Source organism: Pteropus medius, unplaced genomic scaffold (assembly GCF_902729225.1).
Source record: "Pteropus medius unplaced genomic scaffold, Ma_sr-lr_union100, whole genome shotgun sequence".
Classification (NCBI taxonomy): Eukaryota; Metazoa; Chordata; class Mammalia; order Chiroptera; family Pteropodidae; genus Pteropus; species Pteropus medius.
In genome coordinates this window covers 5,061,729-5,089,018 of record NW_024342469.1, presented here as the reverse complement: position 1 = coordinate 5,089,018, position 27,290 = coordinate 5,061,729, and the positions used below count along the sequence as shown (strand labels likewise).

At 45.9% G+C, this 27,290-nt stretch overlaps 1 protein-coding gene and 1 long non-coding RNA gene across 2 annotated transcripts; both read right to left on the bottom strand.

Moving 5' to 3' along the window:
- Positions 1-4,204: 4,204 nt before the first annotated feature.
- On the bottom strand, positions 4,205-27,223 carry POLDIP3 (DNA polymerase delta interacting protein 3). Its single transcript, XM_039863279.1, has 9 exons — positions 27,066-27,223; positions 16,572-16,962; positions 15,746-15,832; positions 14,743-14,838; positions 12,727-12,906; positions 12,114-12,191; positions 9,898-10,027; positions 7,469-7,535; positions 4,205-6,470 (listed from the first exon to the last, which is right to left on the bottom strand). The coding sequence occupies exons 1-9, from the start codon at positions 27,122-27,124 to the stop codon at positions 6,293-6,295; spliced, it is 1,266 nt and encodes a 421-aa protein (XP_039719213.1). The 5' UTR covers positions 27,125-27,223; the 3' UTR covers positions 4,205-6,292.
- Positions 22,011-25,363, bottom strand: LOC120602925 (uncharacterized). Its single transcript, XR_005652911.1, has 2 exons — positions 23,598-25,363; positions 22,011-22,328 (listed from the first exon to the last, which is right to left on the bottom strand). It is a non-coding gene; the product is annotated as an uncharacterized LOC120602925 (long non-coding RNA).
- Positions 27,224-27,290: the final 67 nt, after the last annotated feature.

Here is a 27,290-nt window from a genome sequence, read left to right as displayed (position 1 = left end):
GGCACCCTCGTTAAAAATTTACAAGCTACATGAGGCTTTATTTCTGGATTCTCCATTCTGTTCCATTGATCTATTTTTTTTTATCCTTATGCTAGTAACACATTGTCTTGATTACTGGAGCTTTGTAGTTAAGGTCTGACATTGGGAAATGTGAGTCCTTCAATTCTCTTCAAGACTGTTTCGGCTACTCAAGGTCTCTTTAGTTTTTTTCAATGTTTCGTAGTTTATAGAATATAAGTTTTACACTTGTTAAACTTATGCCTAAGTATTTTCTTTCTGACTATGCTAAGTGGAATTTATTTTGCTCTGATTCTTAGATTGTTCATTGTGAGTGTATCAGTCGATCTTGTACCCTGCAACCTTGCTGTTTATTGGTTCTAGTAGTCTTTTAGAGGATTCCTTAGCATTTTCTACATTTGAGACCATGTCGTCTACAAATGGAGATAATTTACTTCTTTCTTTCCAAGCTGAATTCTTTCCCTTTCACCCAAATTGCCCTGGCTAGAACCTCCAGCACAATGTTTAACAGAAGTGGTGAAAGGGACATCCTCGTCTCTGATCTTAGGGGGAAAGCTTTCAAGCTTCAAGCCAGGCATTACTGATTCTGCTACGACCAAAGAACACACTGCATGATTTCAATTCTTTTACATTTGTTGAGATCTGTTTTATGGCTGGGATATGGTCTATCTTGATGTATGTTCCATGGGCACTGGAAAAGAATGTGTATTCTTTTGTTGGGTGGAATAGTCCGTTGATTTGATCCTGTTGGTTGACGGCGTTAAGTTCTTCTACATCCTTGCTGGTTTTCTGTCTAGTTCTCCAATTGTTAAGAGAGAGGTGCTGGAGTCTCCCAGTGTTAAGTGTAGATTTGCTACTCTTTCCATTTGACTAGCTTTTGTGTCATGTTTTGCAGCTCTGTTGTTTGGTAAATACATACTTAGGATTATGTCTTCTTGGTGGATTGAGCCTTTCTTCATTATGTAATGTCCTTCTCTGCTCTTAAGTCTAATATATCTGATATTAATTATACACACTTTTCAAAAATAAGGTTTGCATATTTACAATTTTCCATACTTATACTTTCAACCTGCTCATACTAATATATTTGAGATGAGTTTCTTATAGATGGCATGTAGTTACATCATATTTCTTCATCCATTTTGCCAATTTGTCTTTCAATTGATATATTTAGACCACTTACATTTAATTAGTGTTACGTTAGGGCTTAAATCTCCCATTATATTTTTTGTTTTCTATTGTTTGCTTTCTTCTTCTGCCTTCTGGTAGGTTATTTGAACTTTTTTTTTTTTAGAATTTCATTTTGATTTATCTATAGTTTTCTTGGGTTCCTTTCTTATCATTTTAGTGGTTGCTCTAAGATTATATTATATATACATAAGTTACCATAATATACCGCTGTCCATATTTTACCAGTTTGAGTGAAATGGAGCAAACTTTCCTCTTTATACCACTTTGCTCTCTCCCATTTATAAAGTAATTGTTTTAAATAGTTCCTTCATATACACTAAGAACCAGATCAATGTTATACCATTTGCTTCAACCATCAACCATAATTTAGAGAACTCAAGGAAAGTATTTTTTTTACCCATAGTTTTACTATTTCCATTGTTCTTCCTTCTTTTCTGGTTTTCGAAGTTCCCTTTTTAATTTTTTCCTTTATGTTTAGAGAATTTCTTTAGCTACTCTTTCAGGGTAGGTCTGCTGGCAACAAATTCTCCAGTTTTCCTTCATCTTAAAAAGCCTAAATTCTCCCTAATTCCCGAAGGATATTTTCTGCTGGATATAGAACTTGTAGTTGACAGTTTTCCTTCGCTACTTAAAAAATGTGCCATTCCTTCTGGCTTCATGGTTTGTGATGAGAAATCTGCTGTCATTCATGTTTTTTCTTATGGATAAGGAATCATTTCTCTTTTACTTTCAAGATTTGTCTTAAGTTTTCAGAAGTCTGGCTATGATGAGTCCTGGTGTGACCTTCTTTAGGTTTAACTGGTTTGGGGTCCACTGAGCTTCTTGAATCTGCAGGTTTTTCTCTCTTGCCATTTCTGGGGAGTTTACAGCCATTATTTCTTCAATTACTTTTTCAGCTCCACCCTTTCTTCTCTCTCTCTGAGGCTCTCATCTGATGTTATGGGTCCCTGAAGTACTTTTATTTTTTTAAATTTATTTCCTCTGTTGTTCAGATTGGTAATTTCTATAGTTTTATCTTCAAGTTCACTGATTCTTTTCTTTCTCCTTCATTTTTTAAATTTTATTTTTCAACTCCAAATGGGTCTTTTTATTTTCCATTTCTTTGCTGGAACTTTGTTTTCACTTGAAGTGTGTTCATAATTGCTTGACATTTTTATAATGGCTGCTTTTAAATCCTCATCAGATAATTCTAACATCTTTGTCATTTCAGTGTTCTTGACAATTGTCTTTTCTCTTTCAAGGTGAGATTCTCCTGAACTTTGGTATGAGTGATTTTCAATTCAAACATGTACATCTCGGGTATTATGTTGTGAAAACTCTGGATCTTATTTAAACATTGTTACATAGCATGTCTCCTGATGGGGACTGAAAGGCGCTGCTTCATTACTGCCAGGTGTGGGTAAAAGTTCAGGTTCCTTATGACGTCTGCTGACACCCAAGGGGTGAGTGTCTCCTAGTTACTGCTGGGTGGGAGTGAGTTCCATCGTCTCGCTTCACGTCTGCTGGCAACACCCTGCTTGGGAGGTACCCGGGTGCCTCATCTCTCCCCCTCAGGTGGCCTCCACTGATATGTACTGAAAATCTCAGCTCCCTACCTGGCATTCTCTGACACCATCCAGCAGGGATTTTGGGGTACCCTCAATATAGCCTAGTAAGGCTGGAAGTCTAGGCTCTCAACTTGGTCTTTGCTGGTAACGTTGGGGCTGTTTTTCAGTCTGCTAAGCTATTCTTTTTCTGGTCCTTGTTTTTTGTTTGTTTGTTTATTTTTGGTCTGCTTCTCCAGCACCCAGTTTGGGATATGTGAAGCCAAAAGAAAACTCAGGGAACTTAGCACCAGTCACTCCTTGGGTCCCGAGGTCCCCAGACAGACTGCCTTCTCTCCACTTTCCAGTCTTGTTTGTTTTATATAAAATATCCAGAGTTGTATTTCATGGAAAGAATAGGGGTACTTCCATTCCCTCTTCCCAGAAGTGGTCCCCTTTTAATATCATAATAAAACTGTATGAGAATGTCAAATGGTGCAGCTGCTGTAGAAATGGAAACAGTGAGTCCTCAAAAATTTCAAAATAAAATTACCATATGATCCAGCAACCCCACTTCTGGGTACATGCCCCAGAGTATTGGATGCAGGGTCTGAAAGGGATAGTTGTACGACTATGTCCACAGCAGCATTATTCACAATAACCAAAACATGGAAGCAACCTGAGTGTCCATCAAAGAACGAACAGATGAGCAAAATGTGGTTCATATACACAATGGAACATTATTCAGCCTTAAAAAGGAAATTCTGACACGTGCTACAACATAGATGACCCTTGAGGATATTATGCTGAGCGAAGTAAGCCAACTGCAAAAAAGACAAGTATTGTGTGATTCCGCTCATGTGAGTAGTCAAAATCATAAGACATAATGGTATAATGGTGGTTGCCAGGGCTAGGAGGAAGGGAAGGGGAGTTATTGTTTAATGGGTATAGTCTCAGTTCTACAAGATGAAAAGAATTATAGGGATGGATGATGCTGATGGCTCCACAATGTCAATGTATTTAATACCACTGAACTATATACTTAGAAATGGTTAAGACAGTAAAATTTAGGTATATTTTACCTAGAAAAAAAAAAAAAAAAATCAACGAATTATTTTCCTAATGTATAGCTGATCTGAGAGGTTAATTTCTGAGTTGAACTTCAAACCAAGACAAAAGCCAGTCAGGCTCCCTCATTCCCTATGAACAGACCTGATTCTGCTGGAGCTGACCATGCTTGGTCCCCAGTGAGGCACTTTAGCTCAGGAGGTACTGAGTTGCTGTCCAGGAGCTCCCACAAACATTAATGCTCACATTCACTCGGCTGTGGAGACTTCGGTTTGGCGAGTCCTATGAGGAACTGTCCTAAGGCCAGAGCTGGTGAGCAGCAAAGCAGAGGCAAATCCCTGTTTCTGGTTCCAAGTCACACAAGGCCACCTAGTAAAATCTTTTAAGAAATGACAGCTCAGAAGTAGGAATAACAAATGTTTATTCAGAAATGGATTAAGTAACAGAGTCTCCTCCATCTCTCAATGCCTCTTCCTCTCCCTTCGAACAAGACACACGGACAGGGAACGTAGGGGAGTGGGAGGTGAAGAGGGAAACGAGGATTGGCCCACCACCTCTTCCCGGTTTCCCAAGAAGACACTCTGCAGAGCAGCGGAGGCAAAAGGGCCGGGCTTACCCCGCAACGTACACACGGCTATCAGGAGAACTGGGGCCACATGGCCAGTCAGTCGGCTGCAACTGGCTCAATGAACTGTGATAACCAGAGCAGCCTGGCAGGGACTCGGGGGAGCGGGGAGGGGAAAGCCATGCGGGCAGGTAGTTACCACCTCTGCTGGAAACAGAGTCCGAGCAGTGACCAGACTGTGCTCGGGACCCAAGAAACCAGGCCCTACTGCCCTGGATGCTCTCCTAGGCCGAGAGGGGACAGTGTAGGAGGAACGTCTTCCAGCTGCTGAGATCTGAGTCTGCACCCGTTCAAGCGGGAGGGAGAGAACAAAAACTGCACTTTTTACAGAACTGGAAAGTGGAGCACCATCAGCATATGTATTCCTTGGACTTCCAAGGCCTGGGCAACCTCAGAGCTGGAGGACTGAGCTGAGTCCAAACCCTGGGTCCTTCCTGCTTGACATATTTAACTCTATGGAAACATGAGTTTCCAGGTTTTTCTTCACTGCCTGGCCCCAAACAGGTCATGAGATGCTCTTAGTGTCTCAGGCCCTCTTGACTTTCTAGGCTTGTGACTTTCACAGCACCTGCTACTGATTCTGTAAAGCTCCCAGAATCCTGCTGCGCCAACGTTCTCTAGCTCTGCGAGGCTGGACTCCCTTTAGAGTCCCGACAAACCAGTAGGAGACTGGGCATGACTGGAGTCACGCTGTCTTGGTGTTCAGGGCCTGCCCCCAGATGTTAGTTTTGCCCCAACTCTCTGGAACCACACTGAGGGAATAACCCAGTGCGTGCCCGGAAGGCTGCTTTGCTCTCTCGATCCTCTCCCCTCCTCTCACTGCCAAGGCAGGAAAATACCCCTCTGGTCAAGGATGGATGGGTCACTTAGAATAGTGAAGTTGTGCCCCTTGGTGGCAGCTGGATATATGCCTCTCAGCTTCCCTGACTATTGTCTTGTAGACACAGCAGACCAGAAAGGAAAAGCCAGGAGCAAGCGAACCTCTCCCTTTTCAATAACCCTCCAAACCCACAATGTCACAGAACTACAGAGAGCTGGCATTGCCATCAGAACCAGGATGTAATATGTGAGCTAGGGAGAATGGGAAGGGCTAACAGTGCAAGCCCTTCCAGCACTGATATCCAGAAGCCAAGGGCTGGAGTGGAGCACTTGGCATATCCAAAGGAAAAGAGAAACATGACCTCTCAAGATTCCCTCTGGATTGCCTGTGACAGCAAAGCACGGCCCTCCAGGCCCAGAGCAGGGGTGCCCTGTTCCTGACAGAGCAGCAGCTTCTCCTTGTCCTGGCCACTGGGCCCTCTCCAGACCGGGCTAGTCTGGAGCCAATTACCGGGAGAGGACAAAAGGCCTGTGACCCGACCCCCACCCAGGCTATCTCCACTGCCCAGGCAGGTGAGTGGCACAGCTCTGGAGCCGACCTGGCTCCCATTAGGATGGCAGGGGCTTCCATTCCCTGTCTGAAAAGTTTAAAAAAGGGGAGGCAACCCCTCACCCCTGGAGGAAGCTGTGTCCTTCAAACAGCCCCTGCCCAGCAGTCCATGGAGCCACAAGAAAGCCACGCAGAGAACCGAGGCCACCACTTCCAGATCAGAAATCAGTCTGGGGCTGAGGTTAGGCGGGGAGGCACTCTGAGCAACACAGACCTACCTGGGTGCTGAGGTGGAGGGCGAAGAGACACACTACAGGAAACAATAACGCACAGAAGAGCACGGGGCAGAACACAACACAGAAGGCGGGTCCGCCAGTGAGGAAGCTCTCTACCCGCCTCAGGGGCCTCCAGTCCAGCGGCCCATTGGTCACAAGCTTTGCTTTGGGAAACAGAGCCACCCTCCTCCGCCCCGCTCTGGCTGCCTCACTCTCCCGCCGCTCAGAGTTTGATTTTGAATTCTGTGGGCTGTGTGGTCACAGAGGCCCCCGAGGACTTGAAGAGCGCCTTCAGGATGGTGTCGGGGTCCACTTCGGCAGGAGGGTTGGATGAGGTGGCAGAATTCACCCTGCGAGGCAGCTCGCTCTCCTTTTTCACTGAGGGGCTGTCACTCAGCCGTCTGTGGAGAGCAGGGAAGTCAAATCCTTGTCAGTTTTCTCTGAGTCGGGGAGGGGACCCCCCCATTTACCAAGCCTCTGTTCTCAGTCAGGCACTGAGTGTAACACTTTCCCTACCCTTTTATCTCACTTCATCTGTAACGCACCTATATTTTTATTTGTTGATGAAAAAATCTGAGATGCAACCTGTTGAGATCTGGGGTTTTAAGTTTAGAAAATAATGCATGTTCCTCTGGGATGGTCACACACACATCGGCATATTATACATTCTGAGAAGTCTTGAAGTAAAGAAATCAATTTAACTCTGTTTAGCCCAATGGTCATAAAACCCACATTTTTCAGAATACAACTTAGTACTGGCATACAGCTTACAAAACTTGTCCGAATCATACAACTCACTATCCAGGGTTCAAATTTGGTCTTTTTAAATTTCAAAGCCTATTTCAGGCCTGCCCTGTACTACCCCACCCACCTTGGCAAGTATAATATCCTCCCTGGGTCTCTGTCTCCTTGTCTATAGAAGGATGTCCTACCAGGCTAGACATTTTATGCATCTTGGACTCCAAAACATCCTCAGTTCTGGGCCAGCCATGTACGCCCAGGTATGTGTAACAAAACGAGGGGTGGCAGCCAGTACTGTCTCTAACACAGTCGATCAGGAAGAGGGGGAGGTTTTCCATTCCCTTGGACGATGCATGCAATTATGCAAAAAGAAACACAACGGCTTGCTCTCTACTTTCTTCTCAAATGTTTCTAAATTCTATGGCTGGGACTAAGTCTTAATGCTAGCCCCTGTGAGGTCACTCTCCTGCGAAAATAATGAGACAAGCCACTTTGTACAAATTTTAAGTATATCGACTGACCGCTCGCCATCAGAACACAGGAACTGGAAAGGAGCTGTGATGCAGGCATTTGCCCCTCAGAATAAAGAGGGGATCATGCAGAGTAGGCAAGCAGAAACACTCCACCCAGTCCCAGCACCACTGCCTCCGGAACTTACAGCAGGATGGGCTGGTCCGAGGTGATGACGTTCCCGTTCATGTGAAGGTTGCACTTCATTGGTTGCCCTGAAAAACCAAAAAAGAAAAGGCTCCGCCATGAGACTACAGCTCCTCACACAAGGAGACATGGGCTGACATCTCCGTCAGCTCTGACTCCACACTGGGGGTAGGGCTGCCAGACTTCGTTAAAACCTAGGGACTTAAGAAATCCCAGTGTGTAGGGTCCATGAAACCTTAGCAATGACAGTGCCAAGAAGCAAAGTGGCAGCAGACTTTACTCTATACAGCAGGAGATAAGTGTGGGAGGGAGAAACTGGACTCAGTGTGAAGCCGTCCAATCTTATTTGTGAAGCAATTAGTAAAGGAAAATGTTTGTGCTATGAAATTAAATGAAAAGATTAAAAAGTACATGTACAGACTTCCACTCTGTCCATGAAAGATTAACTGCTACTGAGTACTGCACTCCCACTGTATATAAAATGTGATAAGGGGAATAATAACAGAAAAATAAGACTAAAAAAATTTTTTAAATGTTTTTTAATTAAAAAAAGAACAGTTCAAAAGAGGGAGTAGAGCCATATTGAAGTAACCTTTCTCTCTCACTGGAATTAAGTTCATATCAATCTGAGATAGATTCTGACATATTCTATCTATATGAGACACACTTCAGATTCAAAAATATAAAAAGGCTGAAAGAAAAAGGAGATATATCTTAGCAACCCTAAGATGTGGCTATAGTAATATAAGACCAAACAGACTTTAAAATTAAACATGTTACTAGAGATAAAAAGGAACATTTAATAAACTGATAAGAGTCGATCTATTAGGAAAAAAACAAGTAGAACAATTATAAACATGCAACTAACAACTAACAACAGAGCCTCAAATATCTGAAGAAAAACTAAAAGAGGTGTCAGACAGAAAAAAATAAATACCACATGATTTCTCTGATATGCGGAATCTAAGGAACAAAGAGAACAAATAGAAAACTGACCCACAAATACAGAGAACAATCTGGTAATGGCCAGAGGGGAGTGAGATGGGGGGACTGGGAGAGAGTGGTGAAGGTTTAAAGAAGTACAAATTAGAAGCTGATAAAGGGTCACGAGGATGGGGAGCATGGCACAGGGAATGTAGACAGCAGTTAGGTAATGGCTACGTGTAGAGCCAGAGGGAAGATAGAGAGTAATAAGGGGGATAGTTTTATCAACTATATAAATGTCTAACCAGTGTACCGTATACTTGAAACTAATAAAAACAATTATAAGAAAATAACAGAAGTGAAAAGAGAACATACATACAATAGTTGAAAATTTCAATACTTCATCTTTAGTAATAAATAGAATCACCAGGCAGAAAATTAACAAAGACACAAAAGACTTGAAAAACATTATAAACCAACTAGACCCAGGAAACACCTACCCAACAGCAGCAAAATACATATTCTCCTTAATCACTCAGGAGGAAACTAGGAAATTCACAAATACATGGAAATGAAACAAAATAATCCTAAATAACCAACGGGTCAAAGAAAAAAAAAACACATAAGAAATTAGAAAATACTTTGAGATAAATGAAAATAAAGACACAACATATCAAAATTTATGATACAGCTTAGTGCTCTAAATGCATATATTAAAAAGGAGTGAAAAGACAAACTACAGAATGGGAGAAAATATTGGCAAACCAGTTATCTAACACACTTAATATATAAAGAACTCTTACAACTCAATAAGAAAAGACAACTCAAAAAGTGAGCAAAGACTCTGAATAGATAATTCTCCAAGAAGATACACAAATGGCCAATAAGCACATGAGAAGATGCTTGACATCATTAACCATCAGGGATACACAAATAAAAAGCCCACTGATTGTGTTTTATTAGTTTCCACATCTGTTTCTAGCACGGGGCCTTGGTTCATAGGAGGTTCTCCACAAACACTGAAAGAACAAATGAGTGGATAGAAGGAGCATGGCAGAGCTCCTCTCTACAGGCTATCCTGAGATGAATCACATAAATCTAAATTCAGTGCAATCAGCTGTTTACTCTCTAGAAGCAGAGCTCACCTAGGTGCCAACATTTAGACGAGGCTCCAGGCCTTTAAGGAACCTGTGTCCTAGCACTGAGCAGACCGACATCTGAAAGGGGGAGGCTACGGCTGTTGGCGTCCCTGCCAAAACTCCTTAAGAGAACCATTCATGGAGAAGGGTGTTTCCCTGCCATCTAGCTTAGTGCTAGGGCTGGGTGAAAACCTAGGGCCTTGTGGAACAGGCAGCTGGCAGCTCTGCACTACCCAGAGACTGCACCTGCCTGGTCTTGATACCTATAAGGTCCCAGCCAGCTCAGAACAAGGCTTGTTCCGAAGGCCTGCTGCCTGACAGGAAGCAGTGAGGAGTGGGAGGGTGAAGTGGCTGCTTCCCGACTTACCGTCCAGACACCGGTTGTTGTATTTCTTATACGCAGTGATGGCGTCGTCCTTCTTTACAAAGACCACCTCTGCTACCCCAGGATGGACCAGCCGAGCTCGCTTCAGGGCCCCACATACACAGAAAAGCTCCTGCCAAGCACAAGAGGGGTCAGCCCTGGGGGAGAATGTCGGGCTATTATCCTGCTTGCCTGCCATGTGCACACTGTGGAGGGCTCTGGGTAGATGGGTGGCTGCACTCTGGCTGAACACGCCAGTGCTCGATTTCAGGAAGGGTCCATTCTAGGTGGTGTTCTTGGAACATCCACAAGCCTCAGCATGGGACCAGAGAAGGGGACAAGCTGTGCTGGCAGTGAGAAATGGCCTGGGTTTATAAGCCTTGGAGTCTCTGTGACCTTCAACAAGTCACCCACTTCATCAACAGGGATAATAGTTATGGAATTTCTCAGAGAACTCTGTCATGAGAATGAGTGTGTAGACTTATCAAGGAAAGGTAGTGGCTAATAAGTCAAGTAGGAATCTGTTAAAAATAAATTCTGGAGTTCTATGTAGAGGGACCAACTGTCCCAGCTGGCCGACGTGAGGGGATTCCCAGGACAGGGGACTTTCAGGGATAACGAGGAAAGTCCCCAGCAAAACTGGGATAGATGGTCACCCTAAGTCAGACAGACCTGGGTTTGACCTCTGGGGCTCTGTCTCTTCTCAGCTGTATGACCTCTAGCTCTAGCAAGTTGTTAACTTCTCTGAGGGTGGGTTTTCTTTTCTGAAAAGAACTGGTCTAGCCTACCTCCCAGGGTTGCTGTAAAGCTCAACTGAGATCATTTTCAAGGTGGTGCTTTGTAAACACGTTATCATCATTTACTCCAATCCCTCCTCAGTTTATAGACCGGGAGACTGAGGCCACAGAGGGAATATAATGTGGAGACGGACCACAGACGCTGACTAGCACCCAAGCCATTTCTTCACCTGCAGCTGCCCTTCACAAGGCTGTTGTAAGGACAAAGAAACTAATAAAAAGGTTGTTGATGTGATTAGTTTTTAAAGATAAAGAGGAATATGTCAAATATCAGAACCAAGATATGGGACTGAATACTAGGTGTGATCCCAATCTGACTGCTGTTATTCTTTCAGTATTACCTACTTGGGTACAAAAGAAGTGAGGGTGACTATTACTGGCAGTATTCTCTGAGTGGTGATCATCAGAGGTGATTAGTTTTTCTGCTATTTCGTTATTTTCAAAGATCCTGCATACAAAGTGCCTGGCATGTAATAAGTGCTCAACAAATGGTAGCTATTATTACTTTTATAATCAGAAGAAAATTGTTCTAATTCTTTATAACTTGTCAAGTATTATTACACAAAGCAGGCTATAATTTTCATTCTGTGTGTACCATTCACTGGAGTGCCTGCTTAGTTCTAAGAGCGATCACACAGCACTTGAGTGTTCTACAAAACTGTCACCAAACACGGTGGCCAGTGGGGGCTGTTCCAGAACCTGGGGCTCAGCTGCAGGGAGGAGCTGAAGTCTCCAGCTGCATTCATTCTGTGATCTGATAGTTCAGAGTTACGGGATGCATGGATTTCTTAATTAACAGCTTTTCTTGGTGTCTCAATAAAATGAGGTGGAAAAGAAGTCCTGGCTGCATCTGGGCCCCCACTCACCAGGCACCAGGATGGCCCAAGAGCTGAATCCAGAGGAGCCAACCACCCAACACACTAGTCCACCTTGCTCCTTTTGCTCTGGAATCCTCACATGAAAACCCTAAAGGAGGCAGAAGTTTTGAAGACTCACAGGAGAATATGAAACACTGGACATTGCAGCCCAGGACTACAGGATCCCAGTCAGGACCCAGACCAGCACAAGTCCAGGCCTTGGTTTAGCAGCTGTGCGGAAAAGAGCTAACATAGCCAGCCTGACTGCTATCCTTTGAAAGGCCTGCTTCCAAGGTTGGCGTCTGGGAACCTGGATTCTGGGAGGGATCCCAACTCGCTGCGAGAATAAAGTGCATCCTGTCTGATTCTACTGGGAGACGGCTCTGGAAGTTTGTGCCTGGTTTCTGCTGGCCTTTGCCCATGAGCTTTTCCCCTTTACTGATTTGACTTTGTATGCTATAATGAAGCTTAGCCCCAACACGACTATGCTGAGTCCTGTGAGACTCAGGGACCCCTGACACAGAAGTGGTTTGAGACTGAACACCCTGGCAATGCAAATACTCACAACAATGTCCTCTTCGGTGACTCGAGGGTGCAGATTATTCACAGTCATCTTGGTACCTTCCAAAGGACTGAGGACAGGCTGCCACACACAAGAGTGTTACCAGAAGGCAGAAAAGAGTTATGTGCTCAACCGCAGAACTCACTCTAGACAAGGGACCAGGAGGGCCCCGAGAAAACCCCATGGAGGGTCCAGGCCTCAGTGCCCATCATGCTTCCCCACCCTATACTAAGGGATGGAGCCTCTTCTTCCCCAAATACGCTGGGCCCTTCCAGGCCTCTGAGCCTCTGCCTGGAATGCCACTCCTGTTTCAAGACCACCCAGCTCAGATGGCACTCTATCCTTAAAGCCTTCCCAGATTTGCCCAGTGGAACTAGCTGCTATATCGCCAGACGCAGTGCTCTGTCTGCAGCTCTGTTTGCCCGACTTGCCTGCGAGCTCTTTGCACTTGGGGGCCACCGGGTCTTGGTTTGTTCCTTTGTAAAATGGGGGTGGCATTGCCTAGCACGCAGAGGTGCTAAGAGGATGTAACAGCGTACGTACAGCACCCTGCCCACCCAGCGCAGGCTGACTCTCAACTGGTATGATCACTCTCTCTCCTTCACCTTCACCTTACCTCAGCAGGCGGCAGCTCTTTGGGGGAATCCTCCTTGTTCACTAGTGTCCGGGACATGCTAGTCAAGGCTTTCGTTCGAACAGAGGAGGGGAGAGCAGGAGCTGCGTAGGCATCATTCTGAACCACTTTGGTGAGAGGGAGGGCCTTGGCCATGGAAAGCTTGGAACCGCTCAGTCCAGCCTAAACAAAGAGGCAGATAAGATAGGAGTCTGAGATGCTAGTGACCTGGATGCCCCACTAGGGGCTGACAACCCCCACTCCTGAGGCCTGCTAGCTCTGATTCCATTAGTGGTCTGAAGCCAAAAAGGCTGCCAGTGATATCCCACAGGGAAGGGGGTGGGAGGGGAGCAAAACACGCAGCCCGCACACGTGTTGACAGAAGCCACTTTCCAGTGTTGGAAGCCCTTGGCAAGAAGCTTCCACGTACCCCTGACCAGGATCCACATGCTCCCCCATACCATTTAGACTTTATAAAAACCCAACAATCTGGGGCTGGTCAGAAGGCAAAAAGCTTGGGGTCAAGTGCATTCCAAGGTATGTTTCTATTGCAATGGACTAATCATGAACTCCAAGCTGGCTGGGCATAAGAACCCACTCTTAGGAAGGCCCAGACTCCCAGCTTTTTGGTCCCTCTTCTGGCCATACAGAGACACCACACATAGGCCTGGCCCTATCAGCCCGCTGGCAGAGTCTGCACACGGAGATCCGCAGACACAGTTCCCTCCCTCCCTGACACCCCTAACTGGGGACGTGGTCCCTTGGAAATATAAAGCAGTGAAGTCCCTGGTATTAATGTGTCTGAGGGAAAAAATGGATGAGGCAGAAGCGGCAGGTGGTCTTGCTGATTTAGGGCAGTGTCCACCAGTCACTGACTCAGAGGAGAGGGACGGGAAACACAGCAGTCAGAAAGAGGATGGGACAGGGCCGATTCACTAGCTTCTCCGAGTTTAGATGCAAAGTCCTCCCCATGCTGGATTCCACATCCTTCAAGTCACTTTGAGTCTTGAGAGCCAGTACAGCATAGTGATTAAACATAAGGCCTGCGAGTAAAACTGTTTAAGCCTGAATCTCAGATCTACCACTTTCGAGTGGGTGGACAGTCAGCAGGTATTGTTTAACCTCTCTGTGCCTGATTCTTCATCAGTAAAATAGGGAATAATAATGGCAGGAAGGAAGAATCTTAAATGAGTTAATATAAATACAGGATTTCAGGGTTCTCAACTAGGATTGGCCACTGAGCCAGCAGACAGCCCCTCTGCAGCAGACCAGAGCACTCTAATTATTGGAAAGACCCAGCCCCTTTATAACGAACTGGCATCATTCAGTTTCACATATAATTTTAAGAGTTTCTCTGGTAACCAGGAGATTGGTCCACACTTTCAGTGCAGTGACTAGAACTGAGTCTGTGGGCCTCTCAAAACAGGCACTTGGCTTGAGTCCCCACTGGCTTTCTAATCTGTAATTTGGCTACATCCACTGAGCTGCGCTATGCAGACCTCCCTGATGTTCCCAGATGGTGCTTTCTTTCTTTCTCTGCAGGGTATCTGACTAGCATTCTAGTCTACCAAGTTTTCTTGAATTCAAGTTTCCTGGCTGTACCTCATGGAGCCCACAGGGTAAGGTTCAGATTATTTTGTTAACACACCAAACAAGGGAATCCAGACTTAAGACTGGGCCAGAGCTGCTGACCATGGAGGAAGGGGGAATGTAGGCTATAGAATGTCCTGCCACAAAGGAAAGAAAATAGGATTCTGTCCTGTGGTGTCACCCACATTTCCCCTGAACTGTCTCAAACACAGCAAATGCGAGCTGCAGCTTTGTACTTCATGATCTGTGAGACCTTGAACTAGTCACTAGACACCTTGGTTTCAAGCATTTATGAAATGAGGGGTTGAACTAGTTCCAGTTCTAAAAATCTTATGACCAAATGAAGAAATATTTCTGAACTGAAAGGCCCTCTCCCATCCACCTGATCAGACACACATAGCAAGTATAGGAAAAACATAAAATGCCCACCACGTGGTGAAGAAAGCTGCCTGAGGCTGTGAATTTCATCTGTTTACTAGGAATGGGAGCTGCAACATCATCATCTTCATCCAGGTCGTATAAATTCTGAAAATAAAGAAATATAAGCTAACATGGCATACAGGCTCTCGACAGACATCTGGAGCAAGAACAGCAGGGAGACAACTGCTGGAGTTAAGTGAGGTGGAGGGAGAAGCGGGGGTGTATGTGGAGGTGCCGAGGGACACTGGCCTCCAAGGCTGGAGCTCAAGTCCTGACAGGCTGGCTTCCTACTCTCCAGGGCCCGAAGAAAGTGCTGCGACTTTCAGATACATCGGAAGTACCTTCTGCAAATGGGCAATGCCTAGGAAGAGTCCTTCAAATATCTCGGAAAACCCATCCCAGGCAATCTGGCATACAGAAATAAACCCGAACCCCAGAAAGAGCTTTATCCACAAAGAAGTTCAGAGAAGAATTTCTAACAGTGAGAAGTACAGTAAAATGGTTTAAAGGAACTGGAACGTACACTCAATGGTTTATGTAGTTATTAAAAATGCTGAGTTATAAAGTGAAAAAAGAATGATACAAAACTGGATTAGGACTGTAACCACAACTATGTGTTTAATAAATAATAATGACATTTAAAAAAACAGGAAGGAAACAGGAGAATGTCAACAATGGTTGGCTTTGGAGAATAGGAGCATGAGGAACTTTATTTTCCTTCCAATATTTCTGTTTTGCAAACTTTCTATATTATGCACATATTAATTTTATAATAAAAATTATAAAGATTTTCAATTTCTCTCTGCCCCTTACGCCTTCCCTTCCCAGTTAAAAAATTTCTTCTGAAAACTCATAAAATACAAAAAATCAAATGTAATCCCTCCCTAGTTCTTCAAATTGGGAACCTTGGGCTAGGCTTCTACCACTAGGCCCCATCAAAACATATACATATGTACACAGACACATCGGTACATACACACACACATATAGAACACACACACTCACTCACTACCTGTTTGGCCTGATGGTTATTGACAACGTTGATCCTCATTCCAGCAGGATGGGCATTAGGTGGTGTCATGGCCTTTTGCTGTGGAACCTAGAAATACCCACTGGTCATATTTCGCCCCACAGGGTCTACATGTGTTCTCTATGATCGCTGAACTTAAAATGTGTAGGCACTCAGTTGTGGTCTTTGGAAAAAGGCCTTACAGAGTGCCTTATACCCAAAGCAGGAGACTGACAGGAAGACTGATCATCCCAGAGACCAAGTGACAATGCATGCGTAAGGCTCAATGAACTTGGCTCAGTAAGTTCACTGCTGCTGCCGTTCCTATTACCAAAGTGTCTGTGAGGACTGAATGATACTGTTTCCACCCTTTTCTGGAGTGGTGGCTGCACCAGGAGCCAGGTCTGACCAGGCCCCTACCCTGGTCCTCCCAATGACTGGCTATGTAACTCCGGGCATAATAATCCACATCTCTGAGACCGAGGTTCTTCTGTGATAAGACTGTGGGAATAACTCAGGGCTGCAGTGAGGAATAAATAGGGTTGTTTATGTTAAGTACCTGCCACAAAGCACATGCTCAACAAATGTTTTGTCCTTTTCTCTCCCTTCCCTCCACCACTATCTCACTTAGGAAAATCACTGGACTTTCTCTGGACACCCCCACCTACTTCTTTTATATAAAACTAGACAACACCTTGCTTTCCTTATGGTTACTATACAATCACCTGGGGAAATAGTCATTTTGCCCAAACACTTCTGATCCCTGCTCCCTTCCAGAATTTACAACTGTTACTGGATTCTTGGAATTTATGACAAGAGCCACACCTACCTGGATAGTTTTAGTGAGCTTCAAAGCCGGGGTCACCGTCCCGATGGGAGGGCTCATGAAGGCAGCAGGGGAATTCCGCTTCAAGCTGAGCTTCTCCCGAGCATCGGTCACCTGGCGGGGTTTCTGGGGCACTGTGCTCTGCTGCTTGCGGGAGTTCAGCATCTCTCTGGCATCCTGCACTTTCCCTTTGATCCGGAAACGAGCATCTTTCTGCAACAGCTTTTCTCGGGCATCCTTTACTCCCAGCTTGAGCCGGGCATCTGAGAGGCCTATCTTCTGCCGGGCGTCAAATCTCTGCTGGAAGGTAGCTGTGCGTGCTGGCTGGCTGAGGAGGCTCTGCTGGATCCCAACACGTGATCGGACACCTCCAGCTCCTGGTCTGACATTGAGCCTGCAAATAAAAATTGCAACATTTACTGGATCTGGATATCAACAGCAGCCCGTGGAAGCAGAGCCCGTGGGAGCAGAGGTGGCTGGAGAAATCAGAAAGCTGCTCCCCATCTGAGGAAACAATTAAGCCTAAATAGAGGCTTCTTTCCTAGTTTGGCACTGAAATAAAATTAGGAAGGCAGGCCCACTGGTTTCTATCACTATGTAAAAGTGTTTTGCTCCCCAGACCAAGTGTTTTGAGACACCATTAGGGACAATAACCTCTAAACGATGCCAGTCAAATAAAATAAGCATATCCCCCCAAAATAACTCCACACATCTGAAAAGCAACTTCAGTTTCTAAAGTTCTTGCACATCCATGCTCTCAGTCAGCCCTCAGAGCACCCTGTGAAGTGGGCATTATAATGCCTATTTCACAGTGGGACAACAGGCTTGGAGAGTTAACTGATTAACAAAGGGTTTCCAGGTGGCCTCTGGCAGCCTCATGCCTCCAATGCCAGCAGATCCCCCTTCCTGGGCTGCGATCAGGAAAGCCAACACATGGGTCTGACTGGGATTAGAACAGCAGTCTCCAACCTTTTTGGCACCAGGGACCAGAGAGAATCTAATAATTCTATGAGAATCTAATGCCTGATGATCTGAGGCGGTGATGCTAGTGCTGGGGACCAGCTGCAAATACAGATGAAGGTTTGTTCGCCTGCTGCTCACCTGCTGTGTGGCCATTTCCCAACAGGCCATGAACTGGTCGTGGTCCACAGCCCGGGGGTTGGGATCCCTGAGCTCGAGGACTAACAGACTGAAGATATAAGGACTTTGTAGAAAAGAGAAATAACCACTGTCTCAACTATTCCTATTCACAACACTTCTGACACCAAATGCGTGGTTTTTTTCCCCTCACATAAACCAATTTTCCAGCTCTCTTAGACACCAACTGAATGCCCTAACCACCTGGAGTTAGTGCAGACACCACAGGGTAAGGGCTCATTTCCACGAAACTGCCTTCACTTCACATGCCATTCCCAAGTCCTGGGCTTCCCATTTCTAATCAACGGGATATAAATCCAGGGGACCCACATCCCCTCCTCAACAATTCGCTAGAACAGCTCACAGAACAGGAAAACTTATTATCGGTTTCTGATAAAGGACATGACTCAGGACTAGCCAAACAGGAGATGCACAAGGCGAGGTTTGGGGGAAAGGGTGAGGACTCTCCACGCCCGTGCTGGGCGCATCCCCACCTTCCCACATGTGGATGTGTTCACCAACCCAGACTGTGTCAGGATCTTTGTGGAGGTTTCATTACGTAAGCATGATTGACTAATCATTGGCCAGCGAAGATTAACTCAATCTCTAGCCACCCCCCGACTCCAACCCTGGAGGTCCCAGGTAAGAACATGGGTGCAGCTGCAAGTTCCAACCGGCTAATCATGCTTAGGCCTTTCTGGTGACCAGCCCCAATACTGAAGCTATCTATCTAGGAGCCCACCAAGAGCCGCCCCATTAGAACAGAAGACGCTCCTATCACCCCTATCACTCAGGGAAGGCCAAGGGTTTTAGGAACTGTGTGCCAGGAGTGCATCCAAAGGTGGATCGGCCTGGTCCCAGTAAAAGAAAATCTGGACCTTCATCTCATTATCACTGGACTAAAAACACCTGCAGCTTCCAGTAGGCCAGAGCCTTACCTAAGTCAGCGACGGACAGTACCATTTTTCTGTGAAAAATGGCAAATTACTGTAGGATTTAAATACTTTCTAGTGGGTTTATATAACTGGGTGAAAGAGAGAGTGCAAGAGTCATTTACCGAATCCATCCAATTAGGTTTGGTGGCGGGTGGGGGTGGGTGGTGGTGCTGCGGCTTCTCTGTTCCTTTATAGTCCCTCCTATAAAGACTGGGAGATGAAGTGTTAGAGAAAGCATGGCTAAAAGGAATGGAGTGTGCAGAGGGCCAGTTAGACAGCTGGGGAGAGGGAAGCAGCTGTGTGGCAGACAGTAGCCATCCTTCCCTGGGCTGGACTACCCTAGGCTTTGTGGCCTGCAAAGCCACAGGCAATAGTGAGGCTATGCTTTGTGGTGACCACAGAGGGGCCCCTGGTATTTATGCAGGGAACAGCAGAACTTCATAACAAAGCCTTACCCCTACAATCAACTGGCAGATGAAGGGGGCCAAAGTTTTGCCACCCTGAAGCTGCCTTTTGGGATATTGATTTTAAGCTGCTGATTAAGAGGCAAAAAATGTAGAAAGACCGCCTAAGAGATTCAGATAGAAAAACCTACTTCAGGAAGGGGAATGTCACAGTCACCTTAGCATTAGACAAGACTCCAAGCGAGAGCCTGTTTAGATTCCCCGCACCGTGTGTCTCGTTATTTCTGGGTTGCCTAGCAAAAATTTACCTGCCATGTATGTTCTGCTCTTCCTCAATTACCTGAAAATCTCCTGTTTTCATTTTTGAAATCTCAGACCCTCTCCCCCACTTTCTCCTTTGTCCAAAATGACATACGTACATACATACATACATACAATTTTACCTGTCTGGAATTTTCATGTGTATGGGAATTCCCCATGCGCAAGTATTACAATTTGGTTCATTAATCTGTCTTTGTTAACCTGATTATTAACCCAACTAGAAGAATTCTGAAGGTGGGAAGAAAACTATTATGTATTTTTTTTAGCCCCGCCTTTTTTTTTTAAAGCCCATCAAAGTGCGGACCAAAAAGGGGCTACATAGCAATCTTGACAAGCTCAGGGGAAGCCTGCACGGTGGCCCTTACAAACTCAGAATGGTCTGAACATAAAAACTCCTAACTAAAAGCAAGTCGTGGCAAGCAGTCATACTCTGGGCCTGTAGCTTCCTTGACAAAGGTCAACCTTAAAGTGAGCCTGTCTATTGTCTTCTTGCATCTAAGATAACATACCCTTGGAATATCAGAGTTATCCCTTTTCTAGACCCCTGGGTATAACTGCACCAGAGCACAAGACTACAGAACCCCTCACTGTTATCTTATTCCCCAAAGACCATTTCTGTGTGCTGTAAATGTTAATTAACTATTCTGTACCAGCCAATGTAAAGAAGTACGTGTCTCTTCCTTTTACTTTCTATCCAATCCCAGAGATTTCCCCATGTTGCTGCCTTCCACCCCCTTAATATACCACCATGGATTTCATGTAACCCTCCTTATACCTTCTCCTTTGATTCTAATACATAAAATAAGTGGCAAAACTGCCATTCTCCAGAGCAATTTCTCAACCTGTTGAGATTTTGCTTCTCGGCAATTGTCGTGAGTTTGGCTCAAACGAACTCATAAAAATTCTCTACAGGTTTAGATGTTTCTTACATAGATAAAAGAAAAGCAACAGGTTACGAGTTCACACCAGGAACTACCACTAAAGGCCTACTCCTAAGTCGGGGAAAGAGTTTTGATCAACACGTAAGACCCAGATCCAGATGAAGCAAGTCAGTGAGAAGCACTCCAGATGGACTCCTTCACTCATCACGCCCTGACCACTCTGAAGCTGCAGGCTTTGTGCTGGACAATCAAGTCACCAAAAAGAGCACGGTGAAGAACAGGCCTCCCACCCAGGGCTCTGAATTGGGGGTGGAAGACATGCAGATATCCAAATAATCCCCAAGCTCCTGCTCTAGGAAAGGCCAAAGTCTGTGAGGATACCACAAGTAACTGGACACCTGCAGGGCTGTGGGAAGGCTGAGAGGCCTAGAGTTTCCGGGAAGAGCAGACTGTGTCAAAGGGTATTCTAGGCAGACTGAACGTGGAAAATGCCCATTACAGCCCACAGTGTGCCGCTTTGTTCTTGCAGCTCTGGCAGTCACTCGAGGAGGCACTCAGCTCCCACCCAAGAGCACCCTTCACTTTTCCCACATCACTTCCACAGCAGGAGGCTCCCTCCTCGGAGCATTCAAGTGCTGGACAAAGCTTCCATTAAGGCACTTACTGTGCAGCATCGCGATGATTTATTTACAAGCCTGCATCTCCCACAGGACTAAAAGCTTCTCAGGGGCACACCCTGAAGCTCCTCACCTATGTCACCTCTCCTCCAGGGTAAAGACAAAGGCTCAAAGAGCTTTCACATCCTGAGTTCCAGCTAAGTGTCAAGAACCCTACAGGGCTCCTATCAATCTTTATCCTTCTGGACTCACAACTGCCTCCATCTTACAGAGGAGGAACCAAATCACTGAGGTAGTGGCATGGCAAGGACCGGATCGCAGGCCTGCCTGACTCCAGAACCCACAATATTTTCATTATAACAGGCTCCAAGTTCTCTCCTTCCTACTCTAAGGCCCAGGGGAGGTAAGAGTGGAGAAGCGATGGCTGCCTCAAAGGGCTTCTCCTAGAGAAAACTGCCTCTGCAAAAGCGACCCTCTATCCAGCCCCCCGCTGACTAGTGCAGCACCCTGCTAGGATCCTGGCCACCAGTTGCTCCTCTCAGCTCCTACTGACGCAGCCCAGCCATTGTGGATCTGACCCTAACAGTGAGGCCCCACAAAGATCTCGCCTGCCCCAAGGAGGGTGAGTTCCTGACGCTCCTGCAGGAACTTCAGGAAAGGCCTCCTGAAAACAGAGATGCTGGTCTCTGACTGAGAGAACATTACAAATTACAAATGGAACAACATTACAAATGGAACAAGGCTGCATAAACATCAACAGTGGAAGACTTCACTGATAAGCCCATCCATTAGACAGTGGGCATCAGACACATCCTATTCCAAACCTGGGCCTGTCCTGAAGATTTCCTCTCTTCATCTGCCTTCTCCAAATGCCACCTCCTCCCATCACTAGAGTACCCTCATTACCAGCCATTTCGGATATTTGTAACTAAAGGAGATGGGATGATGTTACCATCTGATACTCTGGTGATTTTACATTACCATAAAATTGGGCAAAGCTAGACCCCAAGGCATCAATTATACTCTCAAAAAGTCAAGTTTCCCAATTTCACCAATCATTCAAGAAAGAAAACATCATTGCCCACAAAATAGGGCAAAAAAGGGTAACCAACTAAAAGTGATTATTTTGACTAAAGGAACAAGGAGATTCTTTTTTTGAGTAGCTTTTATTAAAAATCACCAAAATCTGAAAACATACCAAATGCCAATCATCAGGTAAATGGATATACATTGTAGTGTACCCATACAATTAAATATTACTCAGCAATAAAAATGAACCACTGATACATCAAACAACACAGACGGAGCTCAAAAACATTATGCTGAGTAAAAGAAGGCAGACATAAGAGTTCATACTGAATGACTCCATTTCTATGAAGTTCTAAAAAAGACAAGCATCTGTAGTGACAGTAATTACATCAGTGGTGGCCCAGAGAACGAGATTCTTGAAACAAATTTCATATCCCTGAACAGAGGACAAAGAAAGGGGCAGATTAATAAACCTTCATAGGAGGGGTAGAGGAGATTAGGCCTCCATAACCTTTATTTACATTCCTCAACAATTTCCCTCTCTGATTATCAGTAATGGCTATTCGAAGTGCTCTGAGAATTCACAGGAATCTATGGTTGACATGCAATGTCTGCCATGGCCACATGAGGGGCAACTGGTTATCAGGGTGTGTGAAAGATTTTATAAAGAAGACCTCAACTAACATTTTTGAACACTTACTGAAAATCTATAAACTTTGACACACCTCTTTTAACTCTCATAACTCTGAAAATTAGGTTATCATCTGCATTTTACAGATAAGGAAACTTGAGATTCAAGGAGAGAATCTCATTATAGTCACAGCTGTAATGGTGAAGGCTGAATTTGAACTTCACTATATCTAGTTAACGCACCAATACATTAAGTGTGGGTCAAAAATAAAGACCAGAACTTGAAAAGTTCTGAGAATGAATACTGGCCTCGGGCTAAGGAAAACCTTAGGACTCCAGTCATGTCCAAGGACACAGGACAGTCCCTAATGACTAGAGGGTGAGCACACACACGCCAAGGATGGCTGACAGTGTGCTTACTTGGGACCCATGCAGCATGCACTTGTCAGGCAAGAAAGACCACTAAAAATCACCAGCTTTGTGCTATAGTATTTTATCTACTGGAACAGCGCAAAGGGTACATTTGGGAGAGCGAGGTCATGCAGTTGTGGACACGGGAACATAAGTAAGCCACTTTCCTTCAATTCTATGTATTCGGTTCCCTGGTTACAACTAGTTCTTTTCAACTCCTTTCATGAACACCTTTAGGGGGTTTCAGTGTTCAGGTTTTTTATAATGGCTGCTTCTCTTCTCGCATGAAAAGACAGCTATTCATCCCAGCAGGCAGCAGTACTGGTTATAGGGCAAGCATTAGTCATCAGGAATTTTTCAAATAAACACTCCTGCTGGGGGTAGGTCTCTAAAACACAGAGTCAACTATGTTACCCTCTTGTTCCAAGAACTGCTGAGGGTTCCCTAACAGAGCCGAACCCCTCAGCAGAGGCTCTGGCCTGGCCCCAACTTGTGCCTGCAGCCTCATCTCCAACTGCAGACTACCTGATGTTCCTGAAACACACTGTGCACTTCTGGCCTCAGTAAATGCATTTGGGAGGAGGGGAAAGGGAAGTTTTGAGCAAGTCTCGTAACACGATCACACCTGAAACAGTGCAACTCTGTACTGCCTCTGGACACTTACCAGGTACTCCACACAGTCCTGGAAAGAACACTGTGGGCCAGAGGGCAAATGGTCCACTGGAGCCTGGCACACATGATGACCAAAAAGGGTCTGTTAGGGACTAGCAGCTGGCTCTGGACAGATGTCCAGTCCAAAGGATTCAGGCCTAGATTATTATAAAATGGGTTTTAATCCACGGAGGTCTCTAGGTTAGAGTATGTGTGTGTTGAGGTCATCTTTATAAGGAGAAAACACAGTTTGGTTCTATCACTGAGGGTCAATTCTGAATTGGGTGCTTTAGAAACACAAAGAAAAATAAGACACTCTCCTCTTACCCTCCAAGGGAGTCTTGTGCAGATGTTTCATTTTATTTTTAAATTATTTTTAAAATTATTTTTCAATTAAGTTTATTGGGGTAACATTGGTTAATACAATCATATAATTTTCGGACGTTTCATTTAAATCATAATTCTCCTCCAAGTTATGTAACAATTTTCTCCTCTTTGTTTTAGGTCTACTTTCCTTTATAGGAGAATAAGCAATGAGGACCAGAGCCCTGGCCTGAACTGAAAAATTCACTAACCCCTACGCACATGGCCTCAAGGACCCCCAGGCAGGGCATGTGACCCAGGGCTGCTCAACTCCCACACACTCAGGGCCTAACTTTCCCACTACAGCTGCCTGCCACCTTCATCTAACTACAAGGAGGCTGTGGACAGATAGCTATCCTCTGAGAATTAAAATAATCAACCCAGAGGTGCCTTGACTTACTTAACAGCTATGCTTTCACATCTAAAGGAAGAAACTGACCAGAGGGCAGGCCTGTACTGCAGCTGGTGTCCTGAAGAGACTCGTCCACACAACTGAAGTCACTAGAGATGTGCTGTGCATGGGGAACAGTGCCTCACCATGGTCCCTCCCTTTCTCTAATTTTGCATTAATCAAGGAACCTTCTGATAATTAATTTGGACCCAGGTAATAATAATGATCCCTTTCTTGACTTACGAGATGAACATGAAACAAAATGACTGCTCTAAAGAACAAGCATGTTTCATGATCTATGGGGAAAGAGGTTATTTACACTTCCACAGACTCAGTCTTTTGCTATTTCCACTAAAAAGAAGAAAGATGTTTTCTGAGATAGTCACAGGTTCTTCCTAAATTATTAAGCTCAAAGTTCTTCCTGGGACATCCATGCAATGTTAAACCAAAATTCCCAGTAAGGAGACTTCTAGTAAGTATGTAGAACAGATTATATTTACTGTAAGAAATGACATTTGTTCAGACCTTTCACAATTCTTGACAGGAATGCCCCAGATTTAGTTTTTCTTTGTTGGCTGTGCAAGTAAAATAAAAATGTAATTTCCAACAGGTTTTACCCAAACACAGCATGTAGTCCAGTTTCTTCCACGTCAGTCTCTTTACCCGTACTTTTCCTCAATCAAAGCTGTACAAAATGGCAAAGCAATATTCTCACACTGAAAACTGAATGTTATTTACTTAAAAGCCTTTAATTAAAAAAAAAACTAACATCTATTGGGCCCTTAGTACTCATCGCTTTTGAAGTACTTTAGATATATTAATTCATTTGGCTCTGACAATAACCTAATGAAGCATTTCCCATGTTTTACAGATAAAGAAAGAGAAGTATGGAAAGGTTAAGTAACTCGCATAAGCTCATATGGAAAGTGGGAGAAGCGGGGAACTGAACTCTGGCCGTCTGACTCTAGAGTCTCAGTGCTCACCTGGCACGTCCGCAGGAAGGAAACGGGTTCTGGCTTCTACAGAAAAGCCCATGATTATTGCCATCATTTGCTGAACACTCACTACCTGGTACAAACTTTAAAATATGCCTTCTTATATTCTTATATTTAATATTCTCAACGACCTATAAGGAACCATGACTACAGTACCACAAACTGCCCAGCCCGGAAGACATCTGGCCAGGGAGGGAAAGAACCAACAATGAGGCCTGCCAGGTGACCTGGACTGCCTGGCTGCATGCACAATCCATATACTTCCAATGGATCCACGCCCCGCACCTTCCCTGCAGCCCCACCCACTGCTCAACACAAGACTTGCAAGACTTGCACACGTGCACACACACAACCACCAGAAAAGTACAGACCCAACAGACAGACCACCTGCAGTCAGGGAGGAGAGACTGCACGGAGAGCGTGTAGTGGGAAACTGTCTCGTTCGGCAACTGTTGAGCAAACCTATAAAACCGGGACAGGTTTAGAAGTGGCCAGAGGATCCGGCACCAATTCCACACCAATTACTGGAAGGAAGACCTAGGAGAGAACTACTCACAGGTAATGGTTGAGAAAATTCAATATCGAGTGCCTGTCATGAACTAGAAGCTGGCATAAGTGTTGCCTGGTGAATTATGGGGTGATGGTGCTGGCAGCTGTAGTGGGGATCGGGGAATACATTTCAGATAACAAGAGAAAAAAATCTATTCTCTAGCCACAGGCGCAAGCGAGGTATTTATAAACATCTGCTGGTTGAACAACTGTCCGAGAAAACAGTATGTAACGTCTTTACAGCCTGTATGCTGGAAAACTACTGGCCAAGCTCCCACTCCTTCAGACAGGTGAACTGGAGCTCATAAAGGCTGCAGATGACTAACAATATCTGAGGGTCCAGAAGAAGTTTGGGGCACAGAACAGCCTTCTCTGAGAGCCGGGGAAACGGCCACCAAGAAACGGCCTGTTCCACCTGTTTTTCTGCCCTGGCCTGAGGGCCAGCTCCGCCAGCAAGTGAAGTGCACTCGGCCCCGATTCTCTGCTCTCCGTGGCCCCGGGCAAGTCACTCTACCTTTCCCAGCCTCAAGCTCAAAGGCAAAATGGAGAAAACACTGCCAGCTGGCCGACATGGCTGCGAAAAGAGCAATGAAACAGGATGTCCACCAAGCCGCTTGCAGAACCTACAACGCCGCACAAAGGCAGGCGAGCGTTAACAGAGGCGGCTCGGATCGGGGGACTGGGCGCAGGACGTGGAGATGAAAGGTCTGGGGCTGGGCCTCAGCTTCGGCAGCAACGCCAGGGCAGAGTCGTAGCGAGTCACTTCCCCGCTCAACTTCAGTCGTCCTAACTCCAAGGCCGCGCTGAGATCCCGGAGAAGCGGGGCCCAAGGGCCAGTCTCCCCAGGGGAGGGGGCTGCGCGGGAGACACCCTCCGGGCCCCGGGGGGCAGACCCTGCCCTCCGCGGCGGCAGCCTCGCCCCCCAACCCCCGGCCGCTCCCACCAGCTGGGCGCCCCGGCCCCGCCAGCCTCCCCGGCCCGCCAGAGCGACGGCGCCTGCAGCCAGTGGGCGGCCGGACGGCCGGGCCCGTCGCGGCGGCGGCGGCTGGGCCAATGAGGAGCGCGACTACGGCAGGGGGCGGGCGCAGACGGCCCTCTGCGTTGCGCCGGGCCGCTCCATTCTCCACCCTGAGCCCCGCTAGGCCGCGGGCCCTGAACTGCGAAGGGAGGAAAGGCTGCTCACCGCCCCTTCGCCGCAGCCCCGCGCTTCCGGATAAGCTCATCCAAGGAGATGTCCGCCATCTTACACCACCGAGCCGCTACGATTGCCTCAGCCCTCGAGCCCGCCCCTTCGGTGGCTACGGAGCGACTAGCTGTTTCCGGTGGTCGGGCGACGAACTCTCGCGACAGCTCGAAACAGGCAAGGAGCGGAAGGGGCGGGAGCTCCCCGTGAGCCTTAGCGACACTG